This window comes from Staurois parvus, unplaced genomic scaffold (assembly GCF_062004578.1).
Source record: "Staurois parvus isolate SC_StPar_1 unplaced genomic scaffold, SC_StPar_1.0 ptg000086l, whole genome shotgun sequence".
Classification (NCBI taxonomy): Eukaryota; Metazoa; Chordata; class Amphibia; order Anura; family Ranidae; genus Staurois; species Staurois parvus.
In genome coordinates, this window is record NW_028317882.1 from 730,516 (window position 1) to 745,658 (window position 15,143).

Genomic DNA, 15,143 nt, shown 5'->3' on the forward strand with positions numbered 1-15,143 from the left:
TGACTTTTTAATCAATTATGATTGTATAGCAATAATTATAATTTTAGACTATGATTTGTGTAAGTTATGCTTTTTATTATACATGATAGAACTATAGTAGGGGTGTGGTACATTGTTGAAGCCAGCATGCTATAAACTTTGTGAGAGGTAATAAATACCTGTGCTACACAAACACTTGACTTAGCTTGCTTACACTTAGCATGAAAAAAAAATATCTGATCCTAAGTTCACATTAATGTGAAACTAAACTGAAAATCAATACCCACCTCATTCCAGCATTTAAATCCCTTCTTGGCCACTGTAATATCCTCCCTTGCTGTTTCCGAATGCCAGGTTTTCAGCCTCTTGATTGCTTTTGGTGGAAGGATGTCATCCCTGGCCACCGTCATCTTCTCCCTGGCCATTTCCACATGCCAGGTTTTTGACCTCTTGATTGCTTCTGGGGGAAGGATGTCATCCCACGCATGCACGCATGGGAGACTGTCATTCTGAAAGAGTCCAAGAGTACCATGAATGCACGATGAGCTGCACATGTACAGCTCAGTGTGCATTCATTAGAAGACTGCAAGCAGACAGGTAAGTGTTTGTTATTGCAAAAGAGAGTCTCTTCTGCAATACAGGTCTGCCTGCTCATAGTTTGTATAGGTTACCTTTAGTTCCACTTTAATTACTTGCTGCCCAAGAATGTCCCTGTATGTCCTTGAGTTGCAGTGGTTATACTGGGGCCATGGCTGTAGCCATGTCCCCATATCAATCTTTTCAGCCAGCATTCTGAATGCATTAAAAGTCATTTGAGTGGCTACTTAGCCTCTGGATCACTTTTACAGCCGCTGCCCTCCTGGGCTATCCCATCCCACGGAGAGCCAGGGACTGCAGCCAGCAATTCTGCCAGTTAACCATAGAGATGAATGAGGATCAAAACATCCCAATTATCTCTATGGTCTAAGAAACTGGAAGTGACAAGTATATGTTTCGGTTTTGTGTTTACTGGCTGGTTACCGGACAAGCAGCTCGATCAGACCAATCTGTGTTTGATCGGCTGCTTTGGAGGCCAGAGGAGAAATCGATAAAGAGGAGTTGTCATGGCCAATGCTATCACAAGAGATATTGTTCATCCCTTTTGATAGCAATAAAGCTGATAAAAAAAGAAGACAGTATAATCTTTTATTAGTAAAATAAATATAAATTTTTTTTTTTTTTAAATATAAATTGCCCCCATGCTTGCGTGCAAGGGCGAATGCATACGTAGGTGCATATGTTAACAGTGTTTGCACCACACATGTGAGGTATCACCACAAACATTATAGCAATAATTCTAGCACTAGACCTAATGTTTAACTATGAACTGGTAAACTGTAAAGGCTTTTAAAGTGTCACCTATGGAGATTTTTTAGGTACATAATTTGTCGCCATTCCATGAGCGTGGGTATTTTTAGGTTATTAGCGTGTAATGTTAGGTATCTATTTACTCAGTGTAACATCATCTTTTATATTTTACCAAATAATTGGGTATTATATTGTGTTTTTGTGCATTAAAATTAATTAAAGTATATTTAAAGTGTATTTTTTCCCAAAAAATTGCATTTGAAAAACAATTGTGCAAATACCATGTGACATAAGAAATTGCAACACCCACCATTTTATTCTCCAGGGATTCTGCTTAAAAACATAACTGTTTGGGGGCTCTAAGCATTTTTTCTAGCAAAAAAGTTGATCTTTATGTGAGAAGTGTCAGAATAGGCTAGGGAAGCAAGTGGTTAAGTTGTATCTAGCATAATGATTTCAGTGAACCTATGATGAAAGCTCTTATTTTATTCTTCTGTTTCCATTTGATCTGTCATTTTTGTTTCATATCATGCCTCATCAAAAATTAGCAAGGTTCCCTAGCATCTGATCATCTGCTCATGCCCAATATACCAGAGTGCACAGCCAAAGATGTTGAACAATAATTACTGCAGTATTAAAAGAGGTTTGATATATCAGAAATGCTGATGTCAACCACATCTTTAGAAGTATGATCATCTCGTGGCTGTGGAAGCCCTGGTAGAAGTGATACAGTTAGGCTGCTTACATAATGGTTGTCCAGACTAAATTACTGAATGAGAAGCTGATCTTTCAATCCAATCCTTTAAGCAAAGGGCAGGCTCATTTGGCATTTTGTAAAGTGCTCTAGGAAGAAATGAGGAGACTATTGGGGACAGAAGGAACTAAAATGTTCTGAAAATAGCAACATTTGTGATTCAGTGTTTATACATATGACTTGTATTTGGATGGAATAAATGATCCAGGCTTGTTTCCTTTATTAACACATTTAGCTACCATAAACATACTGCACACTAAACAGAGACAATACTGCGCAACAGATACAATATTATTATCAGTATATACACATCCACTATCAATGCCAGCACGTAGTATATTTTGTTGAGTTTCAGTAATCAGGACACAGAGAAAGCAACTGTTTGTAGAACAATACGTGTGTTTATTTAAGATTCTAGTAAAACTACCAAGCGGATGTCTTATTTTGACTGGCATAATAAAGATGGTACACAGGGTAAGCAGGTGTCACTGACATTTAGCCAAAGAGAGGCAAATATGGACATTGAAAACATCCACCCTGCTGATTAAGCCACCAAAAAAATAAAAAATATATAGGAAAAAAACTGTCTAAGATGTAGCAGCTTCTTATTACTGCTTACATTAAAAGTGATTGAAAAACTTCCATTTTTCCACGGTTATTTGTTTTTTTTAATTATTATTATTAAAATAATAAACATGCAATGGTATTCCAAAGAGCGGCCCCAAACCTCCTCCTCTTTGGTCCTCCGACATTCTCTGGTCCTGTGAGTGTCCCCATAGCAAGCCGCCTGCTATAGGGGCACTCATGTGGGAGCAATCCCAAGCCAGGCTGTTTGCATTCATAGACACTCTATTGACTATTTGACTGACAGCATAAGAAGCTAATGGCTCCCACTGCTCTTAGTAAAGCCAATGAATGCAGGAAGACAACAGAGCAGGGCTGCTGGCGGTGAAAGTGCTGGATAGAGAGTGGTGTCAAGTAAGTGTTTAGGGGGAGGACAGGTGGCACAGACATTGGAAGATTTTTTTCCTTAATGCAGATAATGCCAAAACCTTTTGCCCTTTAAAACCACTTTAGTTAGATTTTATTGTTAAAAAGTCTTGGCAAATATTGGCCATGTGCAGGAACAATGGGCAACCAACCTAAGTTCAGCTTCTACGCTCTACCAACCAGTTGTACTGTATAAGCACAATAATATCATATTGCTCAAAGTTATAAATATGCATCCACTCTCCAATGTTCACCAGTACTGGGGCTAGAAAGCATCCAAATTTTTATATGAATGGATAGGTAAACAGGCTATCTACTTTCTGACAAACTATAGGAGCCAGAATATGATTCAGCAAAGTTCTAACACCACTTAGGGAATGTAGATGTGTAAGTTTGGTTACAGCTGCAACACCTTTACCAGCTATGCCTACTTCACTGTTCTCACACCCATATATGTTTGGACATGCATAAAAACGGTATTTGATTAATACAGGTTTCATTTTTTTTTCAGTTGCAAAACATGTACATAAAAATTTACAATCTTTAAAATATTTCCATTTGACTTTGCAGATACATTTATGAAGCACCACATCTATACCGTTATTTTTTTGTTTAGACATTCTTAATAGTTTGTATTAAATATTTATGCAGTTTTGGACAAGTTGTTATATCCGGATTAGTTAGACATATTTAGCTTAACAACAATAAACTTACCTATGTACCTTTTTGCTGTTAAATAGATTAGTTGTTGCCATTCTTTCACTTGCATTTTATCTTCAAAATCAGTAAAAAATCCAGATGGACTTCCCATAAGCTCGAAGCCTTTAAAATGGCAAGCAAGACATTCATTGTAAATCTTTTCACATTTGAAACTTGATTTCAGAAAAAAATATCTATCTAATAATGTTAAAGATTAAGAAATGAAAGCTGATAACATATATTATCTAAAGTTTTTTTATAACATGGAGCAGTGCAAGATAACATCCTAATCTACATACACATATTCACATTAGACAAAGAAACCTTGTCCTCATCATTACAAAGCAAAAAAAGCTTCAAAGGTAAAAAGGCATTCATGTTTCAAGAGCCTAGGTTTATTTGGGCAATCCTACAGAGATCTACGCATACTATATGTAGCGCTCTCTCCAGAAAGGGCCCACTGATTTTGACCCATGTTTTCCACCCAAGCTAGTGTAATGGCAGCCAGGCACACCTCTACAAACACTCTTCAAGCTCAATGAACAGTCTAGGGGTGTCTATTGATGCTTTATTGCAAATTGAACTGGGAACCATGAGATAATCCAGTAACACCATGCAATAATTAGAGGACACTCTTCACTTTGTCAGACCTCTTAGTACAGTCCCTCTAGTAACAGCTAAGGGAATGAACAACACCAAGACACCATATGGAATTTCCCAGTCCAAGCAAGCACGGACACTGGGCACTGATGCACAAAGCGATAGTAGTAGCAAACAGTCACTAGCATCCTAAAGGTCTGTACTCCCTGGATACTGTGATTGGATGCCTCCTTCCAATATCAGACAGACATTTCTCCTGTGAACTCTCTAGACCAGATCCTCAGTGAAACCCCTTGATCAGCTCCAGCTATTTTCAGAAAAATAGGCCCCCCAGCTATAGCTTAGCTGGGACCCTAATAAGCTCCTGTAAGAACTTCTACTGCACTGCCCAGAAGGGCAACAGACCTTCAGGCTGGGAACTTCTCCTCCTGGGCAAGAACCCTGGCAGTTCCCGCTATTTATACACTCTCTAGCCACTTACTAGGCATCCTTCCCCAAGAATTGGCTGAGACCACAAATATTCAGGCTGTGGATCTGCTTCCTCCAGCCCTCTACATTCTAGAATCCACTAGAAGGCAGGAGGAAGTAGTTGAACCTGCAGAGAGTAAAGCCTAGAACAGCCCAAAATAATTGCACACTGCTGCACTGACTACAAAGGAGCCAAAAAAACTAAATGTACCTGACCTTTCTAGCTACTTATCTAGGAGGGTGCTATATCTATATTTGGTCTGATTATGCAGCCAAGGAGCTACAGTAAGTGCAGTATACCTTAGAAACCAATTACCATTTATTGTTCTAATAAAATGATGACAGTTGAATTCTACTTTTGTTGTTTTTCTGAAATCTGGATATCATCATTATACTGCCTTATTAAACAAGTCCCTATGTGTTCTCCAGTTGACCACACTTTAAAATAGAATTATGTTCTATTTATGTGTAATCCTGCTGTTGCAGTAATGTCATTGTAGATTCTGTAAGTACTGTTCCATTTTCTCTATTATCTTGACAATAAAAGTTGTTTGGATTAAAAAAAAAATTATAGAATTATGTGGGAGTATGTTTTTCTCACCTGGCACCAAGTCATTCTCCATCAGAAGATCCATGAGTTCATCCAGCTTTGAGAAATTATATTGAGGAATTCCATTGGCCACACTAAAGGAATGCAACAAAAATAAACACAATGACATATGCACAGAGTAAAAAGAGATATCTATAAATTGTTTTACATGTTAAGCGCATTTTCAGAAAGTACCTTTGTTTTTGACTTGCTTCCAATAGGAAGGGGTACCTGTCCTGCTTAGAACTTTTGTTTCTACAAATCAAGGCCTGCAACTCCCTGGAGTTGCATTGATAAGGTCTGCTGTATGATAAAACTCCCAGCTACTATTATAGGATGCTTTTGGAAGATGGGCTGTCTGTTGTGTTGAATGAGCAGCCTACCTCCTGACTTAGCAGCTTCAGCACAAACAGGACACCATGTCAATCAAAAACTGTGAGGCTGAGGGTCACAGGGTTCCACCTGCATAAAAACACTAGGATCTCATGTATAGGAGCTAAAGGCCTAGTGTGCATGAGGCCTAAAGCTGCTTTCACACTGATACGCTACGGTTTCCTCACAGTGCAGGTGTAGAGAAGTACCCATAATTTTCATGTGGGTTACTCTACCTTTGCCTAGACTTCTTTTAGATCACTGTGACTTCGATCACTGAGAGAAAGTTGACTGTGACTTTATCATTTACAGCCAGCCACCTATTGTGCCCAGGCGGAATGCAGGGAGGCTGGTTCTGTAACCTTCTGAGATGTGTGACTTTAATCCTAGTAGGCTGGGGAGCTGGGCCAAGGAGACATCATCCTCGCCTAGGCAAAAAATGAGTAAGTGGGAGCAAGTATTGTTACCCTCCCCCCCAAAAAATACCAAATGTGCTAAAGGAAGGGGGAAAGGTCAGGATTAAGGGTTTTCCAAGATGTGTGACTTTAATCCTAGTAGGCTGGGGAGCTGAGCCAAGGAGACATCATCCTCGCCTAGGCAAAAAATGAGTAAGTGGGAGCAAGTAGTGTTACCCTCCCCCCAAAAAAATACCAAATGTGCTAAAGGAAGGGGGAAAGGTCAGGATTAAGGGTTTTCCAAGATCTGATATAAGAGTGAAGATCAGCTTTAAACAATGTGTAAGCAGGTTAGAATTAGCTAGGTAGGTGCTGTCACGGGCGGCAGGTTAGGGATTAATGTTCTCATTGTCCTTTGGGGGGATTCTTAGGTCCATCCCACTGCACCTGTATATACCTGAGTATAAACTGGGACAGTGGGCCGGGATCTAAGAGAGCGGGTGGCCGGTGGCCTGTTCTCTTGGCCGAGAGTTTGGATGATCCACTATGAGAGAAGGCCAGTTCACTTTCCCGATCTTGGCCGTCTCCCAACCTCAAAGATAGTGACACCTGGAAAAGGTGCAGGAATGACACAACTATCTTGTACATCTTATAACGACATGGGGTTCATCCCAAAGAGACCAATTTGTGGGACTTGCCCCTGCTGGATGTCGCAACTGCAAGGACTTACCTCTGCAGGTATGCTGGGACAGAAAATAGCCTGGTTAGGATTACGGACTAGGGACTTCGAAAAATGGACTGTTCTGTTGAAGTTCTGCTAGGCTTTGTATTGCTGCACTTTAATCAGTAAAACATTGAAGCTTTGCCTTTTGCCTGGCCTGAAGTTGCCCAAAGGGGTGTAACGCATGTAAAGAGTACAATTTTATACTTAGTCTACAGCTTGGGTCACTTGGGTATGAAGAGTTAAAATACTAAAGAGTCACCTCAATGCAAGTTACACATGTGATTGCCACGAGCTGTGAAAGTGGTCAACAAGCAGTCTGTCCATACAGTGTACCTGTTATAGGTGGAAATGCCTTTAGCAGCGAGGGAGATGATGTTTCTCCCTACACCGTGGTCCATTTTCCCATAGCAAGTGGGACAGAATTGCACTGCAGAGGTCTCCATCCTGTATGGAAGCTTGGGAGTTAAAGTCAAGTGCACGTTTGGAACTTGCACTATGTGCATGGCTGGGTTCTATGCCTCTACTGGGACTGATAGTGGGTAAACGTTGGACAGGCAGCTGTGGCCAGTGTCCGGCACTGCCTGCCTAATAGCAAACCACAGTGGGATGATGCACAATTACACGGAGTTCCGAGAGTAACTGGGGAACAGATGTGTAAATATGCATGATGTATATTCATTTGTACGAGTAGAGGCCCACTTTCGGGTCGAGCATTCCCTGATGGCAACTTCAGCCTTGTCCCAGGGCATTGTTGAAAATGGCACTAAAGCAAAGATACTCCATGTGAAGAAGAGAGACCCTGTACAAGTTGCATAGTGTGGCCCAGAAGAACCCACCCTGGGGATCAGCCTCTCATGTTTTTTCAAGACTTGGCGCCCAACAAATTAATTGGAAAAGAATGGAGGACAAACAACCGCCACCCTGCCCCTTGCTACAAGTGCATTTTGGTCCAGAACACACTTCCTGTTTGCTGTTTGGGAAAGGAAGGCGCTGCAGTAAACCAATAAAGAATTTCAGGTATGGTATATTTTTTTTACATAGTCACATGGGTCCAGCATGGACCAATATAACTATGTACTGTATATACCATACAAGGCCAATGCCCCTGGAAGCTAAAAATCACTGAAGTTGACAGCGCTACTTCAGTGATCTCCATTTGCTTCCAGGTCCTGCACTGATCAGCTGACCTGTTGCATTGTGAATACAGGAGGTCAGCCGTTTGGCACGAATGCCACTTAGAGAATGCTTTGCTTTTTCTGAATGAATGCAAACCACTTTCTCATTGGACAGGGTGGAAAGGCAGGCTGGTGACCTCACTTGCTGCACGCAGCCTGCCATACAAGTGAATGGGTGTATGCAGCCATGCTCTCCAAAATGCCAATAATTCCTTGCATCACTATTTACACATCTGCATCTGACATAATTTCTTACTGTGGAAAAAATGTTGTTGCTGTGATTGAACTATTTAAAGGATAAGTTCACCTTGGGGAACATGTTACAAGTTCCACCCTAAAAGTGGGGGGAACATGTAATATGATCCCGATCCCGCAGCCGCAGCCTGCTGCCCCCCTCCCTGTGACAGAAGTATGATGAAAAGTTCCCTGTACTGGCTGTCAGTTTTTGCAAACAGTGGAGCCATGAGGGGCTCCGCCCACACAGCTGTGTCATTCATTCACAGTGTGCTGTGAATGAATGGACTACAAGTCCCAACAGCCATAGTGGCTGTTGGCTTGTAGTCCTCAATGAGCTACCACGGCGCTGTGAGCGCTATGGTAGTTCATTGAGTCTTCCTGTCAGCAAGTATCAGGATCAGTGTCAGGATGTACGAGCAAGCAGATATAGGAGACCTGCATTGCACCAGTGATCTGCTGATCACTGGTGCAATGCTTTATAGGCTCCTAACCCACAAAATAATAAATGCACATTTTTTACCTACAACGAAAAAAATGTGCATTTGTTATTTTTTTGTGGAAAGGTGAACTTTAAGGACAAAGAACTTAAAGAATCATTGTTAAATATTTTTGATCTACATATAAACTTGAGGTAAAAATAAATGTGACCCTGAAGACCTTTGTGATTCTATTTCAGTTTACCCAAAGCAAGATTTTGATAGCAAGAACTTTACAGCATAATAAGGATATTGAGCTTCTTCCAGAAGCAAAACAATAACGAGAACTACTCACAACTGTGCTTCTACAATAATTTTAAGTTCATAAACATTAAAATTGTGCAGTCTTCCTTGCAAAAGACTTCTGTCTGCCATTTTATTTAACACTGTATACCTTGTCTGAGATTGACAATTCAGGCATCAAAGTTCACCTTAAGTCTTCAGTCTACTGCCCATCCACACATAGAATATATATTCTTTATATAAAACAGAACCTGTAATTGTCTTAATTGCTCTTAGCCACCTCAATACCAGCATTTTTCATCCACATTACCAGGCCATTTTTCAGTTTTGCGATACTTTGATAATTACTTGATTATGCAACACTGTGCCCAAGGAATTTTACATCTTTATTAGACAGGCAGAGCTTTCTTCTGGTGGGATTTAATAACCACTGTTTTTGTAAAAGAAAAAAATTATGAAAAAGTGTTTTCCTTACGGTTTTAAAGCTCAAGTTAAAGTAGAACTAAACTCTCTCAGTCAACTATTTTCAATCCTTAGGCAAGCCATAGATGATTAAATTTTCTTTCCTTGCCACCAGAGAGGCTAAGATGGAAGTTTCTTCTCTGTAAAGTATAGGAGGATTTAGTTCCACTTTAAGCTTTGAAAATAAAAGCTAGAATCTAATTGATTGCCATGCGCAACTGCTCCAGATTCTGGATGCTCCAGAGTTAGTAATATCTAGCAATAGCTTGTCATGTCTGCAATAAAAAAACGTTCCTGATTGCAATTTTTGATAGAGAGTTTAAGTTCTTTCCTAAGCACCGTAAATGCCATGGGACACCACAGGTTCCACTTCACGGCCTGCATTTTCAAACTACTTGTAAGGTCCACTTGAACTAGAGTCTGTTATTGGACAATGTTTAACAGTTTCAGTAGATGGGAGAATGTAAGGCATTTGAGAGCACAGTAACTCTCAGACTTCATATTACCAATACAGTATCTGTCTTCTGACACTCAAGAAGAAGAGAGAAAGTAAGCAAAGACGAAAAGAGATAAATTGTACAATGCCAAAGTAATTTTCTCTCTTCCTTTAGATACTGAGTATCCTATAGGCAGCATTTTAATCACTGGACAGAATTTACCAAACCTCGATTGGGTTTGATGTGGATGTCTATTGATGCTTGCATGGCTGAGATAAAATGAAGACTAAAGGTTGTGAAATATAATCATCACGATTGCATGTAAATTATATATACTATATTGGGTGTATTGGGACACCTGCCTTTACACGCACATGAACTTTAATGGCATCCCAGTCTTAGTCTTAGGGTTCAATATTGAGTTGATCCACCCTTTGCAGCGATAACAGCTTCAACTCTTCTGGGAAGGCTGTCCACAAGGTCTAGGAGTGTGTCTATGGAAATGTTTGACTATTGTTCCAGAAGAGCATTTGTGAGGTCAGGCACCGATGTCGGACAAGAAGGCCTTGCTCTCAGTCTCTGCTCTAAACCATCCCAAAGGTGCTCTATTGGGTTGAGGTCAGGACTCTGTGCAGGCCAATCAAGTTCCTCCATCACAGACTCGCTCATCCATGTCTTTATGGACCTTGCTTTGGGCACTGGTGCGCAGTCATGTTGGAACAGGAAGGAGCCATCCCCAAACTGTTCCCAGTTGGGACGCCTTAAGAGTTCCCTTCACTGGAACTAAGGGGACAAGCCCAACCCTGAAAAACAACCCAGACCATAATCCCCCCTCCACCAAACTTTACACGTGGCACAATGTAGTCAGGCAAGTACAGTTCTTGCTTGCTGTTGTTCCCAGTTGCTTCCACTTTGTTATAATACCACTAACAGTTGACCGTGGAATATTTAGTAGCAAGGAAACTTCACGGATGGACTTATTGCACAGGAGGCAACCCATCATAGTACCACGCTTGAATTCACTGAGCTCTTGAGAGCAACCATTCTTTCAAATGTTTTTAGAAGCAGTCTGCATGCCTGGATGCTTGATTTTATACATCTGTGGCCATGGGGGTGTTTGGAACACCTGAATCCAATGGTTTGGAGGGGTGTCCCAATACTTTTGGCAATATAGTGTAGGTGGATGGGAGCATATGCTGCTGTAAAACCTTGCTATATCTTTCAGCATTGATGGTGCCTTTACAGAAGTGCAAGCTACCCATTGCATATGTACTAATGCACCCCTCATACCAACAGAGATGTAAGTTTTTTTTAACTGAGTACTGATAACAAGCTGTAAGGTCCCTCTCCTCTTTAGTTTGGAGGACATGGCGCCCATAGTTGCCAAAAAGAATGTCAATCTTCAATTCGTCGGACAACAAAATAGTTTTCCACTTTGCAACAAACCATTTTAAAGGAGCTTTGGCCCAGAAAAGACGGTGGCAATTCCAGATCATTTTTAGATATGCCTTTTTCTTTCTAAACGAATGAGCTTTGCCATTTTTGGTATTCTTCAGCCTATGCAGTGATGTCCGCCACAGAATCATGCCTATTTTTAATGCAGTGCCACTTGAGGGCCCAAAGATCACAGGCATCCAAAATTGCTTTTCAGCATTATCCCTTGCGTACAGATTTCTCCAGATTCTTGTAATCTTTTCATGATATATTTAAAGTCTTTGCAATTTTGCTTTGAGGAACAATATTTTGAAATTGTTCGACAATCTTTAGATGCAGCTTTCCACAGATTGGATATTACAAGAGCATCAGAATGTCACAGTGTTTCAGAAGTAAAGATGGGCAGAGATTCACCAATCATGTTACTGAACTGTTGTCAATTAACCTAATTAGTTGAAAAAAAATTTCCAGCTCTTCCTTGTTAGTGCCAGTTTTTTGTTGCTCTGTCACAACTTTTTTGAGAAATGTTGCTTGTCATCAATTTCAAACTTACTTTACTTTTTTCCTAAAATGATTATTGTTATTATAATAATACAGGATTTTTATAGGACCAACAGTTTGTACTGTCTGCCCTTATGTTGTAAAGCTCTGTGCAGTTACAGTACAATTCAATACAGGAGGAATCAGAGGGCTCTGCTCGTAAGAGCTTACGATCTAAAAGTAATCAAAAATGTGATAGCTGTGGGGGATGAGCTGCTGGAGAAAGTGGAAATACAGTTGGTACATTTTCTCATTTTAAAGAATATGTAAACCCAACATTTCATATTGCTGTATTTGTATGAAAAAGTATTGTGTTCTCTTTGTATTGCTTCCTTTGTGTGAAATCCCTGGTGTTCCCGACAGTCCCTCTGCTTTCCTATTAAAAACTGACCACACTAAGCAGGAGAGCATGCTGTGGTTAGTTCTCTAGCTATGCTGGAAGTCAGTGTTCTCTCCTCCAATGATCAGACTTCTGCTGACATGCTTCCCCCCACCCCTTCCCTGCATGGCCTATCACTGGGAAGATCAGTGTGCAGCTGTTTCTCATCCCCTAGCTCTTATGCAGAAAATATGTGATCACTTATAAAAAAAAGGGAGGAGACAGGAATGTATAATGTTTTTTGATATGTATACACAAATGTTTTGCCTTTCATTTCTATTTTAAATTGAATGGGTTGTTTTACAAGGTGAGGGTTTACACTTTTTTGGAATTGAGGGTTGTGTATAATATATATATATTTATACACACACAATATATATATATATATATATATATTTATACACACACAATATATATATATATATATATATATATATATATACACACACACACACCGTATTTTTCGCTCCATAAGATGCACTTTTTTCCCCCAAAAAAAGGGGGGGAAATGTCAGTGCGTCTTATGGAGCGAATATAAAGCGGCCGGTCCGATATTTCTGCCGCCACCATGTCAGAATACCGGGCCGGCCGCTCAGCTGTTCTCTCCTGCAGGACCTTACCTGTTCCTCGCTCCAGCGCTGCACAGTCTTCCCGCGCTGGCTTCTGTCACAGCCGGGTACCCACTGCGCATGTGCTGCGCTTTGAGAATGATCCGGTGTCTTCTGGGACACATGACAGGTCCCAGAAGGCGCCGGGCCATTCACAAAGCACAGCGCTTCTCACGCATGCGCAGTGGTCACCCGGCTGTCACAGAAGCCGGCCCGGGAAGAAGAGGGAAGGACAACTCCGCGGAAGTGGGAGCGGGTACCTGTCAAATTCAGGTATCCGTTCCCCCTCCCTCCCCAAAGGTCAGCAGTCTCTGGTCATCCCCTGCACTGTCTGCAGTCTCTGGTCATCCCCTGCACTGTCTGCAGTCTCTGGTCATCCCCTGCACTGTCTGCAGTCTCTGGTCATTCCCTGCACTGTCTGCAGTCTCTGGTCATTCCCTGCACTGTCTGCAGTCTCTGGTCATTCCCTGTACTATGTCCGCAGTCTCTGGTCATCTCCTGTACTGTGTCCGCAGTCTCTGGTCATCTCCTGTACTGTGTCGGCAGTCTCTGGTCATCTCCTGTACTGTGTCGGCAGTCTCTGGTCATCTCCTGTACTGTGTCGGCAGTCTCTGGTCATCCCTTGTACTGTGTCCGCAGTCTCTGGTCATCTCCTGTACTGTGTCGGCAGTCTCTGGTCATCCCCTGTACTGTGTCCGCAGTCTCTGGTCATCTCCTGTACTGTGTCGGCAGTCTCTGGTCATCTACTGTACTGTGTCGGCAGTCTCTGGTCATCCCCTGCACTGTGTCGGCAGTCTCTGGTCATCCCCTGCACTGTGTCCGCAGTCTCTGGTCATTCCCTGCACTGTGTCCGCAGTCTCTGGTCATTCCCTGCACTGTGTCCGCAGTCTCTGGTCATTCCCTGCACTGTGTCCGCAGTCTCTGGTCATTCCCTGCACTGTGTCCGCAGTCTCTGGTCATTCCCTGCACTGTGTCCGCAGTCTCTGGTCATCCCCTGTACTGTGTCCGCAGTCTCTGGTCATCTCCTGTACTGTGTCCGCAGTCTCTGGTCATTCCCTGTACTGTGTCCGCAGTCTCTGGTCATTCCCTGTACTGTGTCCGCAGTCTCTGGTCATTCCCTGTACTGTGTCCGCAGTCTCTGGTCATCTCCTGTACTGTGTCCGCAGTCTCTGGTCATCCCCTGTACTGTGTCCGCAGTCTCTGGTCATCCCCTGTACTGTGTCCGCAGTCTCTGGTCATCCCCTGTACTATGTCTGCAGTCCATTGGTTCAGAATATTTTTTTTTCTTGTTTTTCGCCTCTAAAACCTAGGTGCATCTTATGGTCAGATGCGTCTTATGGAGCGAAAAATATGGTGTATATATATATATATATATATATACACACACACACACATATACACACATACACACACACACATATACAGTGCATCCAGAAAGTATTCACAGACCTTAACTTTTGCCACATTTTGTTATGGTACAGCCTTATTCCAAAATGTATTTTTAATAAATTGCAAAGATCTCAAAACAAACTTCTTTCACATAGTCATTATGGGGTATTGTATATAGAATGGTGAGGGAAAAAATTTATTTAATCCATTTTGGCATAAGGCTGTAACATAACAAAATATAGCAAAAGTTAAGCGCTGTGAGTACTTTTCTATATATATATAGATCCAGTAATCTAGCAACTTCAGGCATTCCTGCCCTTTATGGTTACCAACCTGCACCATGCAGTAAAAATAGAGAATTTAATGCTTAGGTCCAAAAAGCTTCATATATACAACACATAAGAAACCGAGGAGGTGTTGCCACTTGGTATCCCTTTCCTATAGTAAACTGTTGTTTATAAAATGAGGATTCTTAGTTACCATATTTTGCAATACATGTTCAAGCTGTCCAGCTGTGTCCAAGTGATTTTTCTCTGGCCAGTCCCTACTTTATTTGCTCTGGACCAATATCAAGCCATGCATATCCACAATGGGAAAAAATACAGAGGGTAGACAGCACCCATTATTCAGTTAATTACAATTTATACAGTTTAAGAGGAAGAACAGTACCAGTAGGCAGATAAAAACAGTTTACTATGAAAGTAACCAGGTGGATCCCAGCATAACCTCCAAACTAATCAATTGATTAGCTTGGTGGTTATTTTGGGACCCACCTGCTTACTTGCATAGACAACTATTTTTACCTGCCTACTGGTACAGTTCACCCTCTTAAACTATATAAATTGT

At 41.4% G+C, this 15,143-nt stretch overlaps 1 protein-coding gene across 1 annotated transcript in view; it reads right to left on the reverse strand.

Moving 5' to 3' along the window:
- The window catches only part of IDUA (alpha-L-iduronidase), a 200,776-nt gene that overhangs the window by 46,970 nt on the left and 138,663 nt on the right, over positions 1-15,143 (reverse strand). The window contains exons 3-4 of the mRNA XM_089669962.1: positions 5,439-5,521; positions 3,785-3,892 (exon numbers count right to left, since the gene is read on the reverse strand). Coding sequence (XP_089526088.1) covers positions 3,785-3,892; positions 5,439-5,521 — 191 coding nt within the window. The remainder of the gene's footprint in view (positions 1-3,784; positions 3,893-5,438; positions 5,522-15,143) is intronic.